Source organism: Loxodonta africana, chromosome 18 (assembly GCF_030014295.1).
Source record: "Loxodonta africana isolate mLoxAfr1 chromosome 18, mLoxAfr1.hap2, whole genome shotgun sequence".
Lineage (NCBI taxonomy): Eukaryota > Metazoa > Chordata > Mammalia > Proboscidea > Elephantidae > Loxodonta > Loxodonta africana.
This window is the reverse complement of record NC_087359.1, coordinates 44,185,811-44,213,577: the sequence shown is the minus strand read 5'-3', so window position 1 is coordinate 44,213,577 and position 27,767 is coordinate 44,185,811. Positions and strand designations below refer to the sequence as shown.

Here is a 27,767-nt window from a genome sequence, read left to right as displayed (position 1 = left end):
CTCATCCAAAGACTTCACCAAAAGAATAAGGAGGTTACCTACAGACTGGGGAAAAGTTTTTAGCTCTGACACTTCTGATCAGCGGCTGATCTCTAAAATGTACATGTTACTGTTAAAATTCAACAACAAAAAGACAACCCAATTAAAAAATGGGCAAAGGGTATGAACAGGCACTTCACTAAAGAAGACATTCAGGTAGCTAGCAGATACATGAGGAAATGCTCACAATCATTAGCCATTAGAGAAATGCAAATCAAATACAATGAGATTTCATCTTACTCCAACAAGGCTGGCATTAATCCAAAAAACACAAAATAATAAATGTTGGAGAGGCTGTGGAGAGACTGGAACACTTATACACTGCTGGTGGGAATGTAAAATGGTACAACCACTTTGGAAATCAATTTGGCGCTTCCTTAAAAAGCTAGAAATAGAACTACCGTACGATCCAGCAATCCCACTCCTTGGACAATACCATAGAGAAGTAAGAGCCTTTACATGAACAGATATATGCACACCCATGTTCACTGCAGCACTGTTTACAACAGCAAAAAGATGGTGGCAATAAGGTGCCCACCAATGGATAAATGGATAAACAAATTATGGTATATTCACACAATGGGATACTATACATCGATAAAGAACAACGATGAATCTGTGAAACATTTCATAACATGGAGGAATCTGGAAGGCATTATGCTGAGTGAAATTAGTCAGTTGCAAAAGGACAAATATTGTATGAGACCACTATTATAAGAACTCAAAAAATAGTTTAAACAGAGAAGAAAATATTCTTTGATGGTTACGAGAAGGGGGAGGGAGGGAGGGAAGGAGAGGGAGATTCACTAATTAGATAGTAGACGAGAAGTACTTTAGGTGAAGGGAAGGACAACACACAATACAGGAGAGGTCAGTACAACTGGACTATACCAAAAGCAAAGAAGTTTCCTGAATAAACTGAATGCTTCAAATGCCAGTGTAGCAGGGGTGCGGGTTTGGGGACCATGGTTTCAGGGGGCATCTAGGTCAACTGGCATAATAAAAACTACTAAGAAAACATTCTGTGTCCCATTGTGGAGAGTGGCGTCTGGGGTCTTAAATGCAAGCAAGCGGCCATCTAAGATGCAACAATTTGTCTCAACCCACATGGAGCAAATGAGAATGAAGAACACCAAAGACAGAAGGTAAGTATGAGCCCAAGAGTCAGAATGGGCCACATAAATCAAAGACTACATCAACCTGAGACCAGAAGAACTAGATGGTGCCTGGCTACAACCGATGACCGCCATGACAGGGAGCACAACAGAGAATCCCTGAAGGAGCAGGAGAGCAAGGGGAGGCAGACTCCAAATTCTAGTAAAGAGACCGGATTTAATGGTCTGACTGAGACTAGAGGGTCACGGTCCCCAGACCTTCTGTTAGCCCAAGACAGGAACCACGCCCAAAGCCAACTCTTCAGACAGGGATTGGACTGGACTATAAGGCAGAAAAAGAAACTGGTGAGGAGTGGGCTTCTTGGATCAAGTAGACATGTGAGACTATGTGTGCAGCTCCTGTCTGGAGGGGATATGTGAAGGCCAAGAGGGACAGAAGCTGACTGAATGGACACAGAAACACAGGGTGGAGAGAAGGAATGTGCTGTCTCATTAGGGGTAGAGCAACAAGGAGTATATAGCAAGGTGTATACAAGGTTTTGTATGAGAGACTCACCTGATTTGTAAACTTTCACTTAAAGCACACACACACACACACACACACACACACACACACACACACAAAACACCCTGATTCAATCAACCCTGAAATCCACCCACCTGTGGACTTGCAAAGCAGGTATCTAGTAAAGGATCCAAAATATATAACGAACTCTAAAAACTCAACAATAAGAAAACAACCCAATTTTTTTAAATAGACAAAAATTTGAATAGACACTTCACCAAAATAGATATATATAGAGAGAATAAGCACATAAAAAAAATGTTTAACATCATTAGTCAGGAAAATGAACATTAAAACCCTGATGAGCTACCACCAGACGCCTATTAGAATGACTAAAATTAAAATGACTGACTATGCCAAGTTGGCAAGGATGGGAAGGAAGTAGAACTTTCACATACTACTGATGAAAATGTAAAACGCTACACCCATCTTGGAAAACAGCTGGCAACTTCTTTCAAAGTTAAATGTATATCTACCATAGGATTCAGCCATTCCACTTCTAGATACTTACTCCAGAGAAAAGGAAATACATGTCCATACATAGACTTGTATACAAATGTTCTTAGCAACTTTATTTGTAATTGGAAACAACTCAAATGTTCGCCAACAGCTGAAGTGATAAACAAATGGTGGTAGATCCATACAATGGAATACTACTCAGCAATGAAAAGGACTGAATATTGATACACACTACAATGTGAATGAACCTCAAAATAATTATACTGAGTAAAGAAGCTGGACCCAAAAAAAGAGTACACGCTGTATGATTCCATTTATATAAAACTCTGGAAAATGCAAATGAATCTATAGTGACAGGAAGGAGCTCAGTGGTTGCTTGGGTATGGGGGGGGGAGGAGTGGGCGAGAAAGATAACTAAGGGCATAAGGAAACTTTTAGGGGTGATGAATATGTTTCTAACTTAATTGTGGCAATGGTTTCACAGCTATATTCATATGTCAAAACTCCTCAAATTGTGCATTTTAAATATATGCAGTTTAGTATATGTCAAAAAAAATATGACATCCATCACATAGTGAAATTTTCACTTGATTTGCAGGCAGAAAATTTGAATTTATATGTACAGTTCCCCAATTACAAGTTGAATAACCATGGGAAAGCAATAATCTTGCTGAGTCTCAGCTTTCTCATCTATACAGTAATGATGATAATAATAGTAGTATCTGTCCTGCCCAGCTTATAAGATTCTTAAGAAGTAATATATAACTGCACAATGATATACAAATGGAGACTATTATTATTAACAGTAAATAAAAATATTAGGTCCTCTCTCACCATTTACAGCTCTAGTAATTAAAAAAAAATTTTTTTTTTTTTTTTTAATATAGGAAAAGCATTTAAATTACCTACAGGGGAAATTCTCCATTACATTGGAGGTATATTTTCCTTCAATTCTTTCCTCAATATAGTCTTTGTTTCACCCATGATAACATCCAGCAAAAGAATAACAGAAACTAGCAGGATAATCTGACCTCACCCAGTGGTGTTCTGAGTAGATGTTTAGCAACTGGCTCTCAGGAATTTGAAAAAGAAAGGAAAAAAAATTAAACAAAGCCCTCATTAGGAGCATTTTCTAATTTCCACAGTGTAAATATTCCAACCATGACCAATTTCAAGCTACTAACATGGCATCATTGAACATGGACTGGCAAGAGATGCGGGGTGGTATACCATTTTATGTATTTTCACCACACAGATAGATGAAAATAACTTCAAGACAAAGATATCAATAAAATCTAGGAAAATATTTAGAAACTGGTGAGTTTTGAGTATTTATTACCTTTGCTTCTAATATAATTTATTTAATTGTAAGTTTAAACATTACTTTTCAGTAATCACTGTGTTTAATAATTGGGTCACAAAATTCTTGCATACCAGTACTAGCCGGCTCCAATATGCCACTGTGGACACCCATTTTTTAGCTCTCTGGTCCTCAAAGACAGGAAGTTCCAAAAAACAAAGAACAGAAAATTGTTTTGTCCTATAGGTGATGATACAAAACTAAATCAGCCTTTAAAGACGTAGAAAATCATCGCTCTAATAATAAACTACGTATTTATAAATGTATACAGAGTTTTCTACATGCCTCACATTCCAGGTATTTTATAAATATTAACACATTGTATTCTCATAACAACCATACGAGAAAAGTGTTATTATTAACCTAATTTTCAAAAAGAAACTGAGGGATGAAGAGGTTAAATAACTTGTCTAAGGTCACACTGATAATGAATGGTACAACCACAATTTGAAGCCAAGCAATCTGCTTGTAGGGCCTATGCTTTTAAACACCTGCTTCCATTTCCACAACTCCTGTTTAAAATGTGAACAATCAATATTTTTAAATTATCAAATGATACTTTTGCCTAACTTTTTAAAGAACCAAAGAAGAAAACAAAGCTCCCAACATCTCAGCTTCTGCATTACTACAGAGAATAATTTTTTTCTAAAAGGAACTGAAATAATATTTAGGCTTAAACACAAAGCAGTCTTCTATTTTAGAAATTTTATGCTACATTTATGATTGTACAAGTTAATTCGTAGGTCTGAACTGCAGTGCCAATTGAGTCTGTTATATGGGTGATGTTTGTGAACTATAAACAACCAAATAATGCTGTAATTTAAATAAAAAAATAGTTTCCAAGGAAATAATTTATTAAAAAAACTACACAGATTTTCTGACTTGTGATTTAAACACTCCTTAAATTTTTTTTTTTTAATTAGACTTACACAAACACCATATTAACAAGCATTATTCTAGATCTGAGACTTGATTTTTTTCTCCACTTGGTTACATACAGCATTGTTCAAACAAACAAACAAACGAATGCAAATGGCATATATACTGTGGAAAGATTTTGTACATCTTCTGTGCCTCAAATTCAAAAGTTAAAATGTTAAGACAATTAGACATGAGTTATTTCTGGTTGGAAGTCACTCACTGTGCATGCTAAAAGCTAAAATATATTAAAGGAATAGCATAGCAAAAATATTCCTGGAGGCTACTTCATGATTCATGCTTCTCTTTATCTTGTTGTCACTATTTTTTGGCAAATAAATACTATATGAGTACCCATGGAAAGAGGGGGAAAAAGTCAATATTCATTTTCTATATTTCTCCTCCCTACTGATGCAAAACTCAGTGTACAGTGCGAGTTCTTTCACTTCCAGTTAATTGTTGGGTCATTTCCTTGAACTCTGATGTCCAAATATTTCAGAAGCCAGCTTATATGTTCTTTCTTATACTGCTTGACACTCATCTCCTCACGCAGCCTGAAGAGGTGAATGTAATGTAGAATATCACTGGCAGTTGTCTCTGGGTATTTATACAATGCTGAGGAATGATGCCGGCTAAAGCACTTTGGTTTGTTTTGCCTAAAATCAATAACATACAGTGGATTTCATTCCTGTACTGTTATAACCCGCCACAAAACTTGCTGAAGCTTTTCTCACTAAAATACGAGGTTTCCCTCCGTATAACCAGGAAGAACTGTGTCACTGGACTAAATGATCATTTCAAACTTTATTCTGCTCTTAAAATCTTTGACTGATTCGTCATGACAATCAGTTAGCTATTAAATTTAATTTAATCAACGTCAAGTACTATGATGGATAATATAGCCAATTTTTTTTTTCTATATTTCTCCTCAAGTTCCGAAGTTATATATAATGGTTTTGGAAGATGAAACTGATTAAAAAAAAAAAAGGAAAGCAAGCCTTCATTTCACAAATGTACGTGAAAATTTGAGCTCAATTTTGTCTTACAGTAAAGGGATAATAACAAGCATTTGTTGGGCACCTGAATGTCAACACTATGCTAAACACTTTAAATCTGTTATGATGAGAGACAATTTTCAATGGTTATTGTTATAATAAATTTTATATAAAATCCACAAGTATGTTTCATTAAAAAAGAAAGAAACTTTCAGTACATCTACCATATCCTTTTTTAGCTGATGGTCTTCTTCCTTCACTGAGAAGACAGAAGCAGGTAAGGACAGAACTTCCACAAATCCCCACCACAGGATCTACCAACTTTTCTGCCTCTGCACTCACATATTCTACCTCTTTCTCGTTAGTGTGTCCTTTCTCTTGCTAGGAGTTAGTTAGTTCCTCTCTCAGGCAGTCATCCCATCTTGCTTGACTTATGTGACATAGCTGATCACTCCTTCCTTCTTGAAACACTTCATTAATTAGACTTCAAAGATACAGTTTTCTCTTGGTTCTCCTTGGTTGCTGGCTGCTTCTTCTGCAACTCGTTTGCTAGTTTCTCCTTATCTCCCAATCTTTAAAAGTGGGAGTGCTTCAAGTCTCAGTACTTCAATCCCTCCTGTCCCTATTTTCCGTTTCTTTCCCTTCCTTTTCTACTTACACTCACTCCTTAGGTGGTTTCATCTAGTCTGTTGGCTTTAAATATCATCTATACTCCAGTGACTCAAAACTCGATATCCCCAGCCTGGACCTCTCTCCTGAATTCCAAACTGGTAAATCCAGCTGCACATTCTCCCCACCACTTTGCCCAAGTTGTCTCACTTTTAAACTTAAAAAAGTACCCACTACTGATCTCCTGACTCTGTCCCAAACCTCTTCTCCTACAGTTCTCCCTCAAATTAATGGCACCTATATAAAATGGCAAGGAGTCCTGGTGGCGCAGTGGTTAAGTGCTCAGCTGCTAAAAGGTCTGCAGTTTGTACCCACCAGCAGTTCTGTGGAAGAAAGATGTGACAGTCTGCTTCCATAAAGATTACAGCCTTGGAAACCCCATGAGGCAGTTCTACCCTGTCCAGTAGGGTCACTATGAGTTGGAATCGATTCGATGACAGCCTTTTACGTAAAACGACAAGCTTCCCTCCTGTCCAACCTCTGGCACTCATTATCCCCCCGCAACCTGCTTTCTTCTTCTGTTTCCTCCCTCACTACGAATAGCAGTTTTGTTCACTGCTCTTTTGCCAGCACTACTGCGGCACATAGTAGGTTCTTTTTTGACATTTGCTGAATTAAGGAATAAACATTTTCTATACTAAATATCCATGGCAATACAAACATCTACTATTCGATAAGATGTAAAACTCCAGAGAGTTCTTCAGAATAAGGTGTTGAAAGGGTGCTAAAAGTGTTGAAAGTGGAGCTGCAAATGCATATACTTAAATATTTCCATTTTTTTTGCCCATGAGTTGATATTCTTCCTTTTTTATGGATTAAAGAGATGAGGGAGGAATTTGAATTCCTTTCAGTGTACAAAGATAAACATAATTTCCTTAAAGGACTTGCTGCTATTACGACAATAAAGATATTAGGGGTCAGTGGCTGCTGAACATGAATTAATGGACCTGCTTGAAGGAAAAAAAATAAAATAGCACCTTCTCTGCTCCAGTCAGGCAAAATATTGGCTCACCGTTTGGTGATTGGAGGTGGTTAAATGTCTGTCCAGCAAGCGTAGTTTTCACTAGTTAAGAGGAAAAGTAACACACTTGGTGAATGCCTGTGAGTTACAGATTTGATGTAAGAAAACAGGAACATAGGCTGGTTAACTGGGTCAGAATGCTGGATTCAAATGGACAGTGAAATTAGTGTGTGTTATGGACTGAATTGTGTTCTCCAAAATACGTGTTGTGAGCCCTAGTGGTGCAGTGCTTAAGCATCTGGCTGCTAACCAAAAGGTTGGCAGTTTAAATCCACCAGCTGCTCCTTGGAAACCCTATGGGGAGGTTCTGCTCTGTTCTGTATGGTTGCTATGAGTTGACAATGGGTTTGGTCGTTTTTTTTTTTTTTTTGGTTTTTATATATGTGGATAATAATTTCATTTGGAAATCAGGTTTTCCTTATTATGTTAATAAAGCAGTGTCAGTGTAGGGTGTTATCGTCAGCCAATTACTTTTGAGATATAAAAGAAGCAGATTAGGCACAGAAGCAAGCAGGAATGGGGGATAGATGTCATGTGGCTATCTCTAAGGAACCGTGAGAAGAATGCTAGCGAGGGTAAGACAGGGATTTCCCCTCAGAATGGACAGAGAGAGCCTTCTAGAGCTGGTGCCCTGAATTCGGACTTTTAGCCTCCTAAACTGTGAGAAAATAAGTTTCTGTTAAAGCCGCCCACCTATGGTATTTCTGTTACAGCAGCGCTAAGAAACTAAGACAGTATCTCTTTAGGTATTTTGGCCCGTATCTCTATGGAATGTCATTAGCTTTCAACTATCATACCGAAAGTATCCCAATGTCTTAGTCATCTAGTGCTGCCATAACAGAAATACCATAGGTGGATAGCTTAACAAAGAGAAATTTATTTGCTCACAGTAAAGTAGGCTAAAAGTCCAAATTCAAGGCGTCAGCTCCAGGGTAAGTCTTTCTCTCTCTGTTGGCTCTGGAAGAAGGTCCTTGTCCTCCATCTTCCCATGGTCGAGGAGCTTCTCAGGTGCAGGGACCTTGAGTCCAAAGGACACGCTCTGCCTCTGGTGCTGCTTTCTTGGTGGTATGAGGTACCCAACTCTCTGCTTGCTTTCCTTTCACCTCTTGAGAGATGAAAGGTGGTGCAGGCCACACCCAAGGGAAATGCCTTTACTTTGGATCAGGGAGGTGACCTGAGTCAGGGTGGTATTACAATCCTACCCTAATGCTCTCAACATAAAATTACAATCACAAAATGGAGGACAACCACACAATACTGGGAATCATGGCCTAACCAAGTTGATACGCACATTTTTTGGGGGGTCATAAGTCAATCCATGACATCCAAACCATATTAGAATCTCCAAAATTATGTATTTTGAAAGTAAGCTTTTCAGAAAATAATACACTATTCACGCTTGCATTAGTTTTCTACCGCTGCGTAACATATTACCACAAACTTAGCGGCCTAAAACAACACTCATTTATTAGCTCACAGTTCTATAGGCCAGAAATCTGACATGGCATGGCTGGGTTCTCTGCTTGGGGTATCACAAGGCTCAAAGTAAGTTGTCAGCCAGGCTGAGTTTTCATCTGAAGACTTTGGCAAAAAATTAGCTTCCAAGTTCATTCTTCTTTTTGGCCAAATTGCTGTTGTGGGACTCAGGTCCCCTATTTCTTGCTGGCTGTCAGCTGGGGCTGCTTTCAGCTTGTAGAGGCCCCTCCATATTCAAGCCATCAATGCACATAGATGCCATGCTTCCAATCTCTGACTTCTCTGTCTCTGATTTCTAGGCTCAGGTTTAAAGGGCTTATGTGATTAGGTCAGGCCCACCAGGTAATCTCCCTGTTTGAAGGTCAGCTGATTACATGTAAAGCATGTTACTGTTAACTCTTTTTTTTAAATTGTGCTTTAGGTGAAAGTTTATAACTCAAGTTAATTTCCCATACAAAAATTTATACACATATTGTTATGTGACATTAGCTGCAATCCCTATAATGTAAAAGCACGCTCCTCCTTTCCATCCTGGATGCCCATTCAGCTAGCTCCTACGCCTTCCTGCCTGCTCATCCTGTCTCAGAACAGGAGTTGCCCATTTGGTCTCACGTATCTGAATGAAGTAAGAAGCACACTCCTCACGAGTACTAATTTTTGTTTTATAGTCTTGTCTAATCTTTGTCTGAAGAGTGGACTTTCGAAATGCTTTTAGCTCTGGGTTAACAGAGCGTTCAGAGGCCATAGTTTCAGGTGTTCCTCCAGTCTCTGTCAGACCATTAGTCTGGTCTTTTTACATGAATTTGAGTTCTGCTCAGTACTTTTCTCCGTTTTCATCCAGGACTCTCTGTTGTGTTCCTTGTCAGGGTGGTCATTGGTGGTAGCTGGGCACCATTTAGTTCTTCTGGTCTCAGACTGACAGAGAGTCTCTGGTTTATGTGGACCTTCTGTCTCTAGGGCTAATATTTTCCTTGTGTCTTTGGTGTTCTTCATTCTCCTTTGCTCCAAGTGGGTTGGGACTAACTGATACATCTTAGACGGCCACTAGCAAGCTTTTAAGACCCCAGATGCAACTCATCAAAATGGGATACAGAACATTTTCTTAACAAACTTTGTTATGCCAATTGACCCCAAAGTATGGTCCCCAGGGCCCAGCCCCAGCTACCCTGTCCTTCAAAGTGTTTGGGTGTGTACAGGAAACTTTTTGGCTTTTGCTTTGGTCCAATTACTGTTACTCTTAACCAGTGGAAATCAAACTTGCCTGACAGCAACTTTACCATTTCCAATCACTAAATGGTCAATCAGTTAGTTTTCCCAAATGGAGCAGAGAAGAAAAGGTGCAATTCCTTTTTTTTTTTTTCCTTGCCCTTGTAACAGGTCCATTAATTCACAGCAACGCCTAAATTAGTGTTTGGTTGAATACTTGGAAGAGATATATGTATACCAGGTACTAGGTATTTTGAGGGCCATCTTAGAGTTCTGCCTACCACAATGCTCATTTATATTTTTCTTTATTCATATAATGTCAAAACCAAAAGTAATTTTTTTTTCTTTTTTCATCCCTAGGAAGGGAAATGTTACTGAGAAAAAGATACCAAAGGCACATACAAATAAAAATAACTTTATACCTATTTTTAAGATGTATAATATATATCAGAGTAATCTGTACGTTAGTCACAAAATTGTAAATTTTTTTCCCCAATAAATCCAGAAAATTTACAAACAATTTTCTATTTCAATCAGTGGTCAGTTAGTGAGGGAGAGAAAATAAGAGGAGAAAGAGAAAGGCAAAGAGAAAAAAGTAAGCAAGGGAATGAGAGGCCTGACGTAGGAAGAGATAGGAAAGAGATGTAAGAGAAAGGCTTACTGCTTTTAATTACACTGGCTATGAAATTTTATAGATGTGTAATATTGTTTGCAGACTCTAGGAAAAAAAGGAGAGAGAGAATATGTGAAAGGGATTATATGGCAGGCTACAGCTGGGCAGGTAAAGTGGGGTTGAAGGTGGTGGTCTCAGATCTCCAGATTCAATCTCTCAATCTCTGTCGAAATCTCAGCCAAGCTATCCCTAGTCCAGCTCATCAAAATATGTCTCACACTTGCTGGACATGGTAACCTCTCCAACATTCTCAGCAGCACCTCTGGCTCCTTACCTACCCAGGCCCTGGATCTGCCAGGAACTTCATTCAACACTTTTCTACTCACATTGCTGAGTGCCTACTATCTCAGTGCCTGGTAGAATGGCACACAGATACAAAGTGGTGCCTCACACATAGTGGGAATCAATAAATATTTGTTGACTGATTACAGAAATTTGCCTCCCATGAAGATTGATGCTTCATAGTGAATCCTGCACGTATTTCACATTTTATTATTGTTCTAAGGTCTTTATACACACCAGGGGTACCTTCTCACAAATATTTGCACAACTGTTATTTGTGGATTTTGACAACAGGGTAGTAGAAGACCAACGAACATGCAATTTTAGAAATGCTACCACATACCAGATGAAATAAAGTCAACGTCATTGATATTTCCTACCCTGAGTACAAATAGTGAAACTCAAAACATCATTAGTTCCTAATTACATAGCATTTTGCTGTTAACATCCTTGTCTTTGAAATTAAAAAATGGTATGCTTATATAGAAATTTGTTAAGGATCTTATATTACTTTCTGGTGGAATTTGAAAAAAAAAATCATAAAAACAAAGCTTCCCTCAGATATTTGCCTTTAAGATTTGCTTAAATTTTTTTTAATGATTTTTTTAAAAGCAATAAAAATGCCTCAAAAAATAAAAAACCAACCGTATTGCCATCGAGTCGATTTAGAGGAGATACATTTTTCAAATAATAGTATTCATGCAATCAGAGTACATCAAATACTTAATACTCAATTAAAAGTGATTTGAAATTTGCTTTTTCTCCTCTTCAAAGAACATTAGTCTGACAGTATAGTTTATCACCACTTAAAAAAAGAAAATCCATAATATGGCATTTAAAAAAACTAAAAAAGTTTTTTTTTTTTTTTTTTTAAATGCATTTAAGACCCTTTCAAAACATAAATCCACAGAAGGACTTATACTTAAATCTCTACCGCAGCTTTATTTATAATGTTCACCAACTGGTAATTGGATAAACAAATTGCGGTTCATCAATACAATGGAATACCACTAAGCAAAACTGATATTACCGATACATGCAACAACATGGGTAAATCTAAAAAGCATTATGCTAAGTGGAAGAAACTAGATACTTATAGTCTATCTGAAATTCTAGAAAAGGCAAAACTATCCTTGGAAACTCTACGGGGCAGTTCTACTCTGTCCTATAGGGTCGCTAGGAGTCGGAATCGACTTGACAGCACTGGGTTTGGTTTTGGTTTTCGTTATAGTGATAGAAAGCAGACAGGTAGTTCTAGGGATGATAGGGATGAGGGAGAGGGTTGATTACCCAGGGACACGAGAAAAAGTTTTGGGGTGATGGAAATGTTTTAGAACATGATTGTAGAAGTGTTATACAACTATACACATTTGTCAAAATTCACTGAGTTGTACACTTACACTTGTACACCTCAAAAAAAAAAAAAACTCTCGAAGCAGCAGCATGAGCAACCCCAATTTAAAACAAACAAAATACTTAGAAGAATCCTAATCAAAAGGGGAACAGTGAAGAACAGAATTTAAAATTCTCATGGACTCCACGCTTTCTGGAGCTAAGGGGGCTGGATGAACCCCTGAAACTACTGCCTTGAGATAATCTTCAAAACTTAAACCAAAAATATTCCCTGAAGTTTTCTTAAAGCTGAACAATAATTTAGCTTAACTAGTAAAAAATGTCTGCCTTGAGCATTATGCTCTTTTAAGAACTATCTATATGGGATCATATTGACAACAGCAACTCGAAAGATTAGATAGAACCTTAGGGGGCAGGGAGTTTATGTTAATGGAGGAGGAATAACAAGAATGGTTGCACAACTCCAAGAATGTAGTCAATGTCACTGAACTATACATGTAGAAACGGTTGATAGCCGTATGTTTGGCTGTTTATATCCTCAATAAATAAAGTTACAAAAAAAAAAAAAAAAAAAAAGACATTTTACAATGTGGCCACAATCTTCCTTTTCACTGTCATGTCTCATCAATCTCACTTATGGTCGGGAACATACTATGGACTTCTTTTCCTCTATCCTTTTTTCAGACACTGTTCCTTCTATCGGGAATGCTCATCACTATGGAATATAGTCACTATATAACATATATGTAATGCTATATAGAATTCATGTCTTAAAGCACTGTACTTGGCTCTAGCTGGAAGCTGCCTCCTAAGCAGCACCTAGAATGGCATATAACTATTTACACATAGAGACTACCAACACAGTATTTGGTTATTAGACATTTGTGTGAATATTCAAAACCTGTATTTAAAATCCAGTAAGTTAAATCTACTCTTAGAATCTAATTTATAAACACTGAAAAAATTTATAAACACTGAGAATCTTAAAAATCATTTTTTCTCCCCATTGGATCACTGTCTTCCATTATCGTCTGTTTAATTGCCTACTTGCTTTAATCATTTGTCATTCTACATTGCTCACTGACAATCCATTAAATATGGAATTTTAATTTGAAAATATTATTGATAAAAACCTGAATGCTTGAAGCTAAATTTACAGAATAGCAAGAACTGACTGATAAAGAAAATGTAATAGTATTAAAAATTACTCTTTATCACATCCAGGGATCAGTCCCTGGAGAAGGACATCATGGCTGGCAAAGCAGATGGTCAGTGAAAAAGAGGAAGACCTTCAAGGAGATGAACTGACACAGTGGCTGCAACAGTGGGCTCATGCATAACAACAATTGTGAGGATGGTGCAGGACTGGGCAGTGTTTCATTCTGTTGTACAGAGGGTCGCTATGAGCCAGAATCAACTCGATGGCACCTAACAACAACAACACCACATCCTCTAAGTATCTGGGGAAAGACTTGAAATTAATTAATTGTAAAGAGAATTTCAGAATATAAGGACAATAAAAATTGTGCTTTAGCAACTTTAACTGTAGTTACGTGTACCTTTTAGGTCTCTGTTTAAATTTTACCTTGCAGACAGACAGACCTTCCTTGTTCCCCCTAGCTAGGTGGATCCCCTTCCACCTCTATCAGAGTAACCTGTTCACTACAGGCATGACACTTTCTCAGTTTGAAATTACGTATTTGTTTTCCTGTTTATTGTTTGTCTTCCCCAACTAAACCATAAACTTTATGAGAATAGGTATCATGTCTGTTTCATTTACCCCTGCGTAGAATGGACTTCTCAAAAGGCCTGGCATATAGTAGGCATTGTTGAATGGACAAACAGTACTTTATTCTCTTACTACAATGTGTGATTATATAAGCTCTTTTAAAATGTCTAATTATTACCCACCAAGTGTAAAAAAAAGTGTATGCTCCTGAAAGACCATGCCTGTTTTACTCCCTGTTCACACCCAGTGTTTGACAAGAGTAGGTAATCAATATTTTTGAAGAAAGAAAGGGAGGGAAGGAAGGAATAGAAGTGATAGCATGATTGGGGGAGAAAATGGCTCCTAGAGAAGACTGCTTTATAGTAATACTCTGAGATCATGGCAATAATTCAAATACTAGCTAAAAACATTCAACCAATTTTTCAGATGTTTTGCCCACACAATGCAAACATTTGTACCTTTGGAAACAGCTAGATGACTCAGGATTTCACTTGTAATACAGACGCTTGATGTCATTTAGATATAGCTGAAAGCTATCGTTTTGTTTTCTTACTATTAGTGTAGCTAATTTGGATAGACCTGTGTTTCTTAAAGGTACATTCTTAAAAGAGTGCTGTGCTATTTAGTCAAGTTCAGAGTATTGGGAAGGCTTAATCACATGATGTAGTGTTCCATGAAACGATCTTGGATTTGGCTAATTTCCTACCAATAATATTAGGACCTACCTAAGACTTTTGGTCATCATTGAAATCTGAATGAGCTACAGAAAGAAAAATTCACAAATATTATTTTTTACAGTAAAGGCTGGGCCAAGAGGAAAGCCTATAGTCTGACTGAAATCTGCCATATTATTTGACATATGATAGAATCGAATAGCTGTCTGCCTTCCAGAAAGTGAATGCTCATTTAAAAAAAAAAAAAAATTTTTTTTTTTTTTTGACTGGCCCTACAGTCAACCCCTAACAAACGAAAACAAGCAACCCAGTGCCGTCGAGTCAATTCTGACTCATAGCGACCCTATAGGACAGAGTAGAAAACAAGCAAAGCACTGCAAAATTGACAGCTCTGTTGGAAATGGAACACACTCTTTGTTTTTCAAGACTGAGATTATAATAGTAGATTGTGACAGCAGGAAAGATTCTTTGAAGAGACAGTAGATAAAAAAAAATTTTGTTTAGCATAATATCAAATTAAAAGAATCACAGTTTCTGCCTACTAAGAATTCTAAGATTATATCTGACACAGAAATAAGAAATTTCTTTGTTTCTTTACAGACGAGCAAAAGCATATTATTACTAAAGAGAAAGAGCTTAAGAGTGAATCTTTATTTACCTCTTGAGAAATTTTCCTTTAGATTCTTAATTATACATAGTTTGTTAGCTTATCTGAACTTAATAGCACTATGTACTCATTTTTCATTAATAAAAATATTTGCTTAAAAACTTTGTACAGATAGTGTCTCTGTGTAGCTGACTCATTTTATTATTAATGGAAGGTGTGCAGAGAGGGAATATATTGGTATTCTACAGGAAATACTATAGAGATTTGAAATCTAGGTCATATAACAGAGCACTCCTGTAAGAGAGGAGCACAACAGCCCAGTGGTTTTTCTTCCACTCAAATGAGAAAATGTTTGAGCAAAAATTAACAATTACCTGCTTTGTGGTTTACTTACATGATAATTATTTATAACCATAATTGTCCTTTTTGACCTCTTCACGCTCTTACCATATTACCCTCATATACAAGGAAGTTTACATTTGTTTTTACATTTAGTGTGTACTAAGGGTAACCATGACACAGAAAGCCAGATAACAAAATTGGTGTTTCTGTGAAATCTTTTATCTGGTAATCTCAAAATTGTATTAAATACCAATTAAGTTTCAGTAACATCATTAAGCAGGAAACTTAAGATGGGGAAACTTGGCAAGTGAGCAGCTAAACAGAAAAGAGAGCACACTCCTTGCTCTGCAAGTTCCAACAAATTTGTTGCCTTCATAGATTTCTGAATATGATATTATGGTAAACACATATATGTGTGCTATGATTTACGCACCAATGGTCTTCAGAAATAACAAAAACACCAATAAAATACTTTGACAGTAAAATAGTGAAAATATATTCTCAAATGGAAAACATTCTATAGCAATATTTCATTTGACTGCATTTATCAGGTCCTTGGGAAATGGCAACATCTACTTTGAGCATTAAAAAAAAAGTTTATGAATATGTATGCTTCATTACACTTTTCAGTCCCAGAGATATAAAGAAGTAGCTCAGATATTTTAGCTGAAATATGAACAATCAAAAAATTATTCCCCGGAGTTCGTCTTTACTCCTGTATTGGGCTATCAAGACTAAGGGAGGAGAACGAATGAAAATTAAAACCTTCACCCACGGTGGAAACCCTGCTGGCTTAGTGGGTAAGTGCTATGGCTGTTAACCAAAGGGTCAGCAGTTTGAATCCACCAGGTGTTCCTTGGAAACTCTATGGGCCAGTTCTGCTCTGTCCTATAGGGTCGCAATGAGTTGGAAACAACTCAACGGCAACGGGTTCATCCATGGTTCAGAAAAACTGAAGTTTTACTCTGTCACTTATGAACATAGTTAAACATTAATCATATCTGATTAGTCAAATTTAGTTCATATTTGACCCCTGAATTATTATAAATTTAAAGAATAAACTGAGATATTGGAGGATAACAACACCCCTATATCCTGTCTTAAATGTTTCAATTACTTAGGTCTGCTTCCCTTTGCCATTGCCTGAGAACCCTGATCTTCAGAATGGCCACTGGCACCACTCTGCTGAGGAATTGTTTATTATTTTAAACTGTGATTGGGCTAGGGATTCAATTATACTACTAAATAGCCAATTTCGCAATAATTGTGTTGTTGCAGTTCATTAAACAAGCAAACAGTTTTTATTCAAAGGATAAAAAAGAAGAGGGAGTAGTTAAAGATACAGAAAATATATTAACAAAACCTGCTTTTCTATTTGGAAGCAGAACATAATTTGTCACTTTTTAAAAGACAACTTCAAGTTGATGGGCTAAGGCAAGATGCTACACAAATGCATGTGGCCCCACAGTCAACTCCTAACAAACGAAAACAAGCAAAGCACTGCAAAATTGACAGCTCTGTTGGAAATTGGAACACACTCTTTGTTTTTCAAATCTCTAAGAAGCCACATTACACATTGATATATTTTTCTAGACTACAAAAGGAGAGCCAGATGATTTAAGAACTACGTTCAATGTATTGCATTCATATATTTTTTTAAAGAACCAATGTGTTTCCTAAGGAAGTCTTTGGAGGCTGATTTATGGCAAGCTACTTAGAAAAACCTGCAACAGTCTGTTTCCTTAAGTTAATGTCAATTCAGTACCTAGCCAAGCAATAAAATAACAGCGTTTTACTATATAAAAACTCTCCAGCTGAAACATATCGATGCACTTCACAGAGCCCTGTTAGTACTTCATCAATGAAGACAGGTCCACTTTCAAATAACAACCTCCATTACAGTAGTAGGACAGAGCAAAGATGTTTTCAATGACGATTAAGGTTAACAAAAATCTTGCTCACAAAGAAAGGATATTATAGCTACTGCAGCTATTTTATTTCCTGAATCAGAAACTGGAAGAATAGCTGAAAGGGTGACAAAACATTCAAAATCAAGGTTTTCCCTGGAAATTATTTTTTTATGATTGTCATACCCCAAAGGCCCATTGAGTTCCATAGAGAGACCCGAAGACTCAGTTTTGTTTTCAACCACGAAGCCAAGAAGAGAAGTGTTCCACCTTTCATGGCCATGCTTTGCTGTGATGCTATTTGACCAAAAACAGTTACATTAAAACTTTGTCCAGGGACACAGGTACTCACTTCATGGCTTAATAAAAGCAGCACAAAACCTACCAGGCTTCATTATAGTCCCAAATTTTAGATTCTCTTTTTTGAAAAAATATGTTAGAATAATTACTTTAAGAAGGCTAACTAGGTCATTTTTTAAAATCTCTCCCTTTCTTTAAAGATTCTTAAAATAAATGCTAATCCTTTCTTGAAGCAAACAAAAGAAAAAAATGTTTTCCCTTGGATTCTCTATTACCTAAATAGTTCACATTTAGCCTAGTCTTAGAAACAATTCAGGCACAATAGTCTCTACACAGCATGCACAGTTGTGATGTGGTACCCTAAGGGACATATTATTGTTAACGGCCCATCCAGTCATTTGATTATCGTTGTATGGTTAATGGCTTTTTAGGATAATAACTCCGATACAGACAGTCAAATGCTTTAATTAGTTTATTATCCTTTTTTATTTCAGAACAGATCCAGGCCATATTTGGTGAGGGTACAGGGCAATGCAACTTGAAAGCCATTACAGACAAAAGCTTTAAAAACTCTGCTGTGTTCCTCAGTTTCTCCTGTTAGTTCAGCTCCCAGGATTTGGGGAGGCTCCTAACCTAGGTTATGTTTGTAAACAATACTTGCACTTCGAGAAAAATAAACCACAGAACATCAGGAGAATGATAAATAAAATGACAAAAAGGATGAGAAGCCTGCCAAATGAGTGCCAGGGGAAGGAGAGAAATCGGACAAAAAAGCCAGAATCAAGTCGACAGTAATGGGTTGGTTGGGCAAGATTGGAAAGGTGAGGGAAAGAGGATGGAATCAATTCTGTCTTGTATACCAGATAATAGAATAAGCTTATAAAATAATTTGTCATTCCTTCATATTACAGGTGAGGATACTGAGGCAGTTAACTTCATAAATGAGGTTAAGAAACTCTCCAAGATCATGTTGCTCATAAGAGGCAGGGCTGGATTTGAACCTAGGTAGGTAATCAGGTTTTTGAGTCTGTGCTGTTAGCTACTATGCTTCTCCCACTACACAAAAAGTAAACCCAAGACTGTTAGTAAACTTAAAAAAGCAAAGCAAAAAAAAAAAAAAAAAAAAGACTGAAAGTTGTTGTTGTTAGGTGTCATCTAGTTGCTTATGACTCACAATGACTCTGTGTACAACAGAATGCAACACTGCCCGGTCCTGCACCATCCTCACAATTGTTGTTATGCTTGAGTCCAATGTTGCAGCCACTGTGTCAACCCATCTTCTTGAGGGTCTTCTTTTTCACTGACCCTCTACTTTACCAAATGTCATGGATTGAATTGTGTCCCCCCAAAATATCTGTCAACTTGGCTAGGTCAAGATTCCCAGTATTGTATGATTGTCTACCATTTTATCATCTGATGTGAGTTCCCTGTATGTTGTAAATTCTATCACTATGATGTAATAAAATGGATTAGAGGCAGTTATATTCATGAGATTTACGAGATTAGATAGTGTCTTAAGCCAATCTCTTTCAAGATATAAAAGAGAGACGTGAGCACAGAGACATGGGGACCTCATACCACCAAGAAGGCAGTGCCAGGAGCAGAGTATGTCCTTTGGATTTGGGGTTCCTGCACTGAGATGCTTCCAGACCAAGGGAAGACTGATGACACAGAGAGAAAGCCTTTCCCTGGAGCTGACGCCCTGAATTTGGACTTTTAGACTACTGGACTGTGAAAGAATAAACTTCTCTTTGTTAAAGCCATCCACCTGTGGTATTTCTGTTATGGCAGCAATAGATGACCAAGACACCAGGCATAATGTCCTGGTCCATCCTGATAACATGTTCAAAAGTACGTGAGATGAAGTCTCATCCTCCTAGCTTCCAAGGAGCATTCTGGCTGCACTTCTTCCAAGATGTACTTGTCTGTTCTTCTGCCAGTCCATGGTATATTCAATATTCTTCACCAACACCATAATCCAAAGGCATCAATTCTTCGGTCTTCCATATTGAACGTCCAGCTTTCGCATGCATATGAGACAACTGAAAACACCAACGGTAAGGCGTGCCTTAGTCTTCAAGGTGCCAAAATGTAAATAACGTAATTTTGACAAAATGTAAATGCTGATTGTCTCTTGGTGGTAGATTATCAGCAATTTTTCCTGCTTAATCATTCTTTGCATATTTTTTCAAAATAACAAAAATAAAGTTCTGCACCTTTTTATGTCACCAGAAATTAAAATCAAAATATCGCCAACCTAACTAACATTTTCTCTCGTCATTTCTCAATTCAGAAAAAATATGCATACATTTAAATGACATTTTGTGAATCAACCCGACAGCTACTGGTGGTGGTGGCGGTTGTTGACAGTGATCAGAGCACATTTGTCCCTCACATTTAGAAAGTCACCAGAACCTGGGCATAGGCAGGGGGTTGTTTATATTAAGTAACTTCTAAAATATGTTGTAGGATTGGTATAGATTGAGTTCAATTTCCTACACTTTTTTTCTTAATCTTATACCTTTTAGACTAGAGTTACATAATTTATAAAATGTCCAAGAGGTTCTAAGAGATACTGAGATGCCTTATGAATCATAGAAGAAAGATTAAACTGACATTCAAGACAGTGTTGGTGTAAAATCAATCTACTGAAACTTCTATCTGAAAGGTCGCAAATGCTTACAGTAACAGCCAATCCTTCTCTCACATGTCGTCCTCTTGTTGTCAATATTGAGCACTACTGACCACTCACTTCTTGAAATTCTCTTCTTTCTGGTTCCTTCCTCCTACCACCAATACTCTGCTCTTGATTTTTACTCATGTCATCCTGACTGTTTCCCATCTCGTCCCTCTTCCTTTTTGAGGTGTCCCCAAAGGACTTCTCATTCTCCTACTCAGCAATATTAGGGTTTCAAACGTCAGATCTACATGTCTAACCTCCCAAACATCTCTAATCCTAACTTTTCTCCTATCTCCCTCTAGGAGCATCCCAATACATCTAATATGGAACTCATCTTCTCTCTCTTCCAAATTTATCTTTCCGTCTGAGTTCTTTGTGATTTTTTTTAATGATTCTACCACCCATCAGTAATCCAAGCTCAAAAATTCAGTGTTATTTTTACTCCTTTTCATTATTTCTCTCTTGTATTGTTGTTTAGTTCTGTACAATCTACTTCTATGATGTTTTTCATTTAGTTATTCAATAAATACTTAGAATGACTGCTGTAGAAGATTCTGGAGCCACAGTGGTGTGTATACAAGTGACAACTCTACCTTCCTGGAGTTTACTGCTAATTAAAAAAAGATCTTAATTAGGGAGATTAGCTGGGTGGGGCCCAGTGCAGTCACAAGGGTCCTTAAAGTAGAAGCTGTGATATTAGAAAGACCTGACTGGCCATTGCTGGCTTTGAAGATGGAAATGGGCCATGAGCCAAGGAATGTGGGCAGTCTCTAGAATCTGGAAAAGGAGAGAATGTGGATCCTCTCCCAGAGCTTCCACAAGAGAACGCACCCTTGCTGACACCTTAATTTTAGCCTACTGAGACCATTTTGGACTTCTAACTTCCAGAACTGTAGCATAATACATTTGTGTTGCTTTAAGCCACTAAGTTGATGGTAATTTGTTATAACAATAGGAAACTAATACATTCTCTCTCCTCTAAACTTCACAGCACTTTATCCTTACCATGTTCAGCTTGAATCATATTTATATGTACATATTTTCATTCTCTTTGTAAATGGTTAGCTCCTTGAGAGCAGGGTATACCTCTAATTCATTGTTGTGTCTACCATAATGCCAAACACAGTGCCTTGTATAGCAAGAAATCAATAGATACTAAGAATGTTTGATGTTTTAAAAAAATTTATACGGTACATATGGCATATAGAAACCCTGGGCATAGTGGTTAAGAGCTATGGCTGCTAACCAAAAGGCTGGCAGTTCAAATCCACCAGGTGCTCCTTGGAAGTCCTACGGGGCAGTTGTACCCTGTCCTATAGGGTTGCTATAAGTTGGAATCTACTCGAGGGCAATTTTTTTTTTTTTTAAGGGTATATGGCACATATTGTAAGTCATATAACTGGAATACTCAAATAACCTGAATACTCTATTCCTTGACTTTTCTAGAAAAATTAGAGTTTTTTAAAAAGCAAATCCTTGAAAATATTTATAAAAATTAAAAAAAAAATAACTTTTAGACAATACGCATGGTCACAGAAGATTTGTCAATTCACTTTTTAGAAATGAAGGTTTTAAATCAACAGATATGCAATTTCTTAATTTATAAATGTCACTGAGTTTAAATACTTTTATTTGTATTTGTTTAGATCTGAAACAATACCATGTGTCTGAAATGGACAGTAAAAGCAATCAAGCATATATTTTTGCCAACTTTCTACTTATATGTCATGTAAATGAAACCAAATCATTTGGGCAATTTGTCATCAATGCTGTCCAACAGGGCCCTTAGAGATGTATTTAAGAAAGTATTTATAAAGAATTAATGAGTTGCTAGCATAAGATACAATGTACCAGGCATTCAATGTACCAAACAGGAATGAAAAATGCTAAAATTGTGTTTCCACTAGTGGTCTATAAAGAAGGAAGCTGAAAATAAAATGAATAAAAGATCAAGGTGATTTAATTATTGTCAGGTTATATAAAAGGCTTGTACTTTTATGTGATGTGAAGATGGAAAATGGGGACATAGCTAATGAGTCCATTATGTCAGTATCATTTGGAATCAGCCAATTAAGCTTTTGGCATTTACCAACTCTGAATGTGTCTCATATAAAACTAAACACAACTATGCTAACTGAGAAGAATAAAAGAGAATTATGAAATAATCAGAATTCACATTAAGTTTTTTTAAGGTTCCTTTTATTTACAAAAAGCAATTCACTCATGTCTGTACTGTCAGGGTTCATTCATTTGCTCTCTTGTGTACAAATAAATATGTTTGCCTTTTCATCCCAAAAGGCTAAGAAGGAAATGCACCACAGTGGGGAAGGGCAGCTTTCCTTCTTTCTCGTAGAGTTTATGGGTGAGGTAAGTTAACGAACATCCATTCATCAAACAGTCATTGAGCATCAACTATGTGTCAAGCATTATGCTAGGTACTGGGAATATTAAGCTGAATTAGATACCATTACATGGTGAGGAGGAAGAGTTGCTTCCTTTGGGACGATTCATCAGAGCATTCCTACTGTAACAGCAACTGTCTGCTTCTGGAAGCTGGTGTCTTAATTAAGTCTGCTAATGTAGAAATACTAAGGAAAGGCAAGAGGGAGAAAGAAAGCAAAGGAAACTTGTCCATTCATGATATGGGAAACCTACGAGAAAGCTTGTAAAGGAGTACCCTTATATTCCCCCCAAACTTCCTCTGATTAGACAGAAAAGAGCCAAGGGGGTAGAAAGGATATTAATATCTCATGTGGAGTCTGAAGATTGACTGAAAGCTCTATGAATATAATTTGTATCTCTTACTGTAATAAAGAGGAATTTTTTATTCCAGGGGAAGTTCTAGCCTTAAAGGTCATTTTCCCAATGCGGAAGATAAAAACAGATGGCGGTCGTTTATGGTATTACTTTTCTACTGCTGCATAACAAACTACACACATTTGGCAGCTTAAAACAGCACATGTTTATTATCTCACAGTTTTTGTGGGTCAGGAGTCTGGGCACAGCTTAGCCGAGTCCTCTGCTTAGATTATCACAAGGCTGAAATCAAGGTGTCAACCATGGCTGTGGTGTCATCTGAGCCGTGACTGGGGAAGGATCTTCTTTTGTTAACAGAATTCAGTTCCTTGTGGTTATAGAACTGATGACTTCAGTTCCTCTGGCTGTCAACTAGAGACTGCCCTCAGCTCCTTGCCACATAGGCCTCCCAACATCAGCAGCTCACCACATGGCAGCTTACTTCTTCAAAGCCAGCAAGGGAGAGACTCCAGCAAAAAGGGGACTAAAATCTTATGTAATGTCATCAGGTACAGACCATCATCTTTGCTTCATTCTGTTGTTTACAAGCAAATCACAGGTCCTGCCTAGACTCAAGGGGAAGGAATCACAAGGCTGTGAACACCAGTAGGCAGGGGTCATAGGGACCACCCGAAAGTCTGCCCACCACATTACTTGTACCTTTTTCTCTTCAAACCTCTAATTAGTTGTATATTTTATATTAACTAATTAATATGTAATTATGTAATTGTACATTCTGTAAATCCTTTGTTTTTATCAAACATACCAAACATACTACTGCTTCAGGGCAGGGGCAGATTATCCAATGAGCAAGGTAAGCACAGGCTTACTTGTGCTTACTTGCTAATCTATAGTGAACAGTTTCACAGGGGCTTATTAAAAAACGAATGAGAAACAGCAATAGCATTGTGTAGTCAAAGGAATTAATCACATTTAATCTAAATCAATAAAGTTGGTTGGATAAGTTCATTAGGTCACAAATTTTTGAAAATCATTTTAAAGATTTGGTTCTTGATTTCTATAGCCTCAGGTTTTAAGATCTTTGCCTAGGTACATTTATTGTTGTTGTGTGCTGTTGAGTTGGCTCTGACTCACAGTGACCCTATAAGACAGAACAGAACTGCCCCATAGGGTTTTCAGGGCTGTAATCTGTACTGGAGCAGATCGCCAGGTCTTTTCTCCCATGGAGTGGCTGGTGGGTTCAAATCACTGACCTCTCAGTTAGCAGCTGAGCCCTTAACCATTGCGCCACCGGGGCCCCTTGGTACTTTCATCAGTCCCTCTTTCATGTGTTCTTTTGTAAATGGTTGCAAAAAGAGCTTTTATTTCTTACTGTGAGGTTTCTCTGATGTTTAAAAAAATTTTTACTTTTAAAAGATGCTTTACATTTCAGAAGTAACACATTCTAAAAAATCAAATAATACAGGAGTTTCTAATAAAAACAAAAACAGGTAACCTTCCAGTCTTACCTACTGAGAAAATCAATGTTATCAATAAGATAAATATCTTTCTATACCTGCTTGAATATTATCAAAGCTCTTTAAGCCAATGCACCCTGTTGCTTTATTCTGAATATCTGCATGTCATGAAAATTATATAAGATGAGGTACATTCTGGTAAGCAATTCTAATTAAAATAAAAATGGACTCAAAGATAAATAATAATCTTACATTTACAAAATGCTTTACATCTTACGAAGCACTTTCATACTAGTTCACTTAATCCTTGAAACAACTATGAAGATCATATCTGTACTTTAGAGACAGGAAGTTAGGATACAGAGAATCAAACAAAAACCAAACCCACTGCTGTCGAGTCGATTCCGACTCATAGCGACCCTATAGGACAGAGTAGAACTGTCCCATAGAGTTTCCAAGGAGCACCTGGTGGATTTGAACTGCCGACCCCTTGGTTAGCAGCAGTAGCACTTAACCACTACGCCACCAGGGTTTCCAAGACTTACCAGGAACCCTGGATTTAGAATTAGAAAATCCAAATTAGAGTTCTGGCATTGTCCTTACAAACTTATGACTTGAGTAAATCATTTCAGTTCTCTAGCTTTGATCTTTTTTTATCTTTAAAATTAGGAATAATCATGCCTATCTCACAGGGTTGCTGTGAGGACATAGTGATGCACATTAGTACTATTAAACTGTAAAACTCATAAAATTTTTTTAAAAACCTATGCCTATGATGTTATTATTTTTAAAGATACCATCTGTAATAGTAATATTAATATTCTGTTATTAAAGGCAGGAACTTCTGGATCTAAATTGAACTCTTTTATCATATCAAATAATTATTAAAGCCATTACCTCACACACTTTAATACTCCTGCCTTTTCTGAGATGAGTTGTTAATGCTTCGTCCTCATGTGAACTCTGGAGAACACCTATTACATTAACCCAAATGAACGCATTCAGTTTGGCTGAGGACACTTTCAGGCCTTGAGGGAAAATGCATTTTGCTTGATTAAAATCCTAGATATTGTACATTCTGCAGTCCCCTTGACAACTATTTTCCTGCCTTGAGGGAAAAATTAATTTTTGCTTGGTTAGCCATGCCTTCATAACTTATGGCTGCTGGCGGTGTACGTGATTAACATATATATCTAAAATACTTTCTTGGAAATGATCTTTTATGAAAACACAAGATATGTGGTAGCCTGGGGATTGATTCAAACTAGATACTTGTTTGTGTATACTAAACATTGAAAACATAGTAGCTTCCTGATTTTACAAATGAAAAACTGTATTATGTTGTTTCCTTTATACCAATAGAGATAGTAGATTGTTGCTATAGATCTGGTAGTTATTAAATACTTTCAGCACTTCGATTTCTCTAGAATTTATTTGTTTAATGAAAAAAGCAAGTACCCAACATTTGGAGCATAGACTACCCCTTATCTCCTTATTGCGCCTTCTGGTTCATGTACAGAAGGCGCAATAAGGAGATAAGGGGTAGTCTATGCTCCAAAATGACAATACATAAATGCTCTGTGCTACTGGACTTCAGGTTACTCATTGACCCAACATGAACATGAATATCAAGTTTAAACACTAATACTGCCATTTTAGGTGCTCCAAAAAATTATACACATTGACAAACTACTCATCTCTTTTTACAAAAATGAGGATTTCTCCCTTGCTACTCCAAGCCTAGCCCAAGCTACCACATCTCCAACCTCAATCACTGTAGTAACCAACTGATATCCTTGCTTTCTTCATTCTTGCCACCCTTACAATACAGTTTCAAACAACTGCCCAAATGATCTTTAAAAATGTACATCAGATCATGTTACTGCACTTGCTTTGAACCATGAATGGCTTCATAGGACACTTAAAATATAATCCAAGCTCTGTATGAGGGTGTTCAAAGCCCTATGTGACTTGCTCCTTCCTATGTCTCCCCCCTTATCTCACACTGCTCTCCTGCATGCTCACTATGTAGCAGACACCCAGGCTTCTACCTGTCCTTCAACTATGTCAAGTCTGTTCCTGCGTTAGGACTTTTGTATTTGGCCTGAAAAACTCTTCCCACATATTTTCTCCTGGCTGAGTCTTGGCTTGAATGTCACTTCTTCAAAGAGGACATCTTTGATCACCCAGTCTAAAGTAACATGCCCTCTTACTACCACATCACCTGTTGTTACAAGATATGTGTAACACTCCTCATTCTGTGGAATTATTTACCTACTTCTAGGTTGTTTGCTCATCTCTGCCCACGACAATTATCTAAGCAGCAGGATAGCAAGGACCTTGTTTATGCTATTTTCCCAGTACCCCGGTCAAGGTCTGACCCATTGTAGCTGCTCAATAAGTAGCTCACGAAGGAATGAAGTAATGAATTTAAACGATAACCTTTTCTTCAGTGATATATTTCTCTTTTTACTTTTTTTTTTCTGGAAATAAAGTTGTATCAGGAAAGAAATTACTTATTTTCCTTGAAGCTAACAATAATTTACCCATTTAAAACAAAACTGAATAACCCAAGCACAGTCTATTTTACAGAAATCACCCAAGATCAAATTTGATGTATTTTTTTAAACGGTGCATTACAGCACTGTTGTTTTTTTTTTTTTTTTTTATTACAGCTGTGACCTACTTTCGGTTTGCAACAATTCAAGAGAGTATGTGAGTTTACGGTTTTCCTTGAAGAATAAGACACCATGAATATTTACAGTGGTTATTACTTGGCTCTGAATAATCAAGTCACCTGAGAATAGGCCTGCCTTACAGAAATAGGTGACATTGTCTCTCAAATGGCATCAGAATCACATACTAAGCTATCATCTAATGCTTGGAACATCTTCCCCAATTCCATGAGAAGAAAAAATATATAAATTACATGATTACTTTGTGAAGAAGTAAATTCCATAGTGCTCATTCTAAATGGCAAATAGCTGACTTTCATTAAAGAAATACAGTTTTCCCTTTGATAAATTCATGTTAGTTAATAAAAATATGCTCTGGGGGAAATGAGGAAAGCAATGATGAGAGTTTGAGGCCTAGAACAGGCAGATTGAGGAGATGTTACGTCAAGTCTGAGTGTTGGACTAAAAGAAGCAAAGGATCTAAAAAAAAAATTCGGAAGGCCTTTTG

General features: G+C 37.1%; 1 protein-coding gene across 8 annotated transcripts in view; it reads right to left on the bottom strand.

The window, feature by feature from the left end:
- STXBP4 (syntaxin binding protein 4) overlaps window positions 1-27,767 on the bottom strand; it is a 200,433-nt gene that overhangs the window by 55,503 nt on the left and 117,163 nt on the right. The window contains exon 17 of one of the 8 annotated variants that reach the window (XM_064271255.1): window positions 18,829-19,732. The exons of the other annotated variants lie outside the window; for them this stretch is intronic. Coding sequence (XP_064127325.1) covers window positions 19,653-19,732 — 80 coding nt within the window. The 3' untranslated portion in view covers window positions 18,829-19,652. Of the gene's footprint in view, window positions 1-18,828; window positions 19,733-27,767 lie in introns of those variants that run through there. 8 annotated transcript variants of the gene reach the window in all.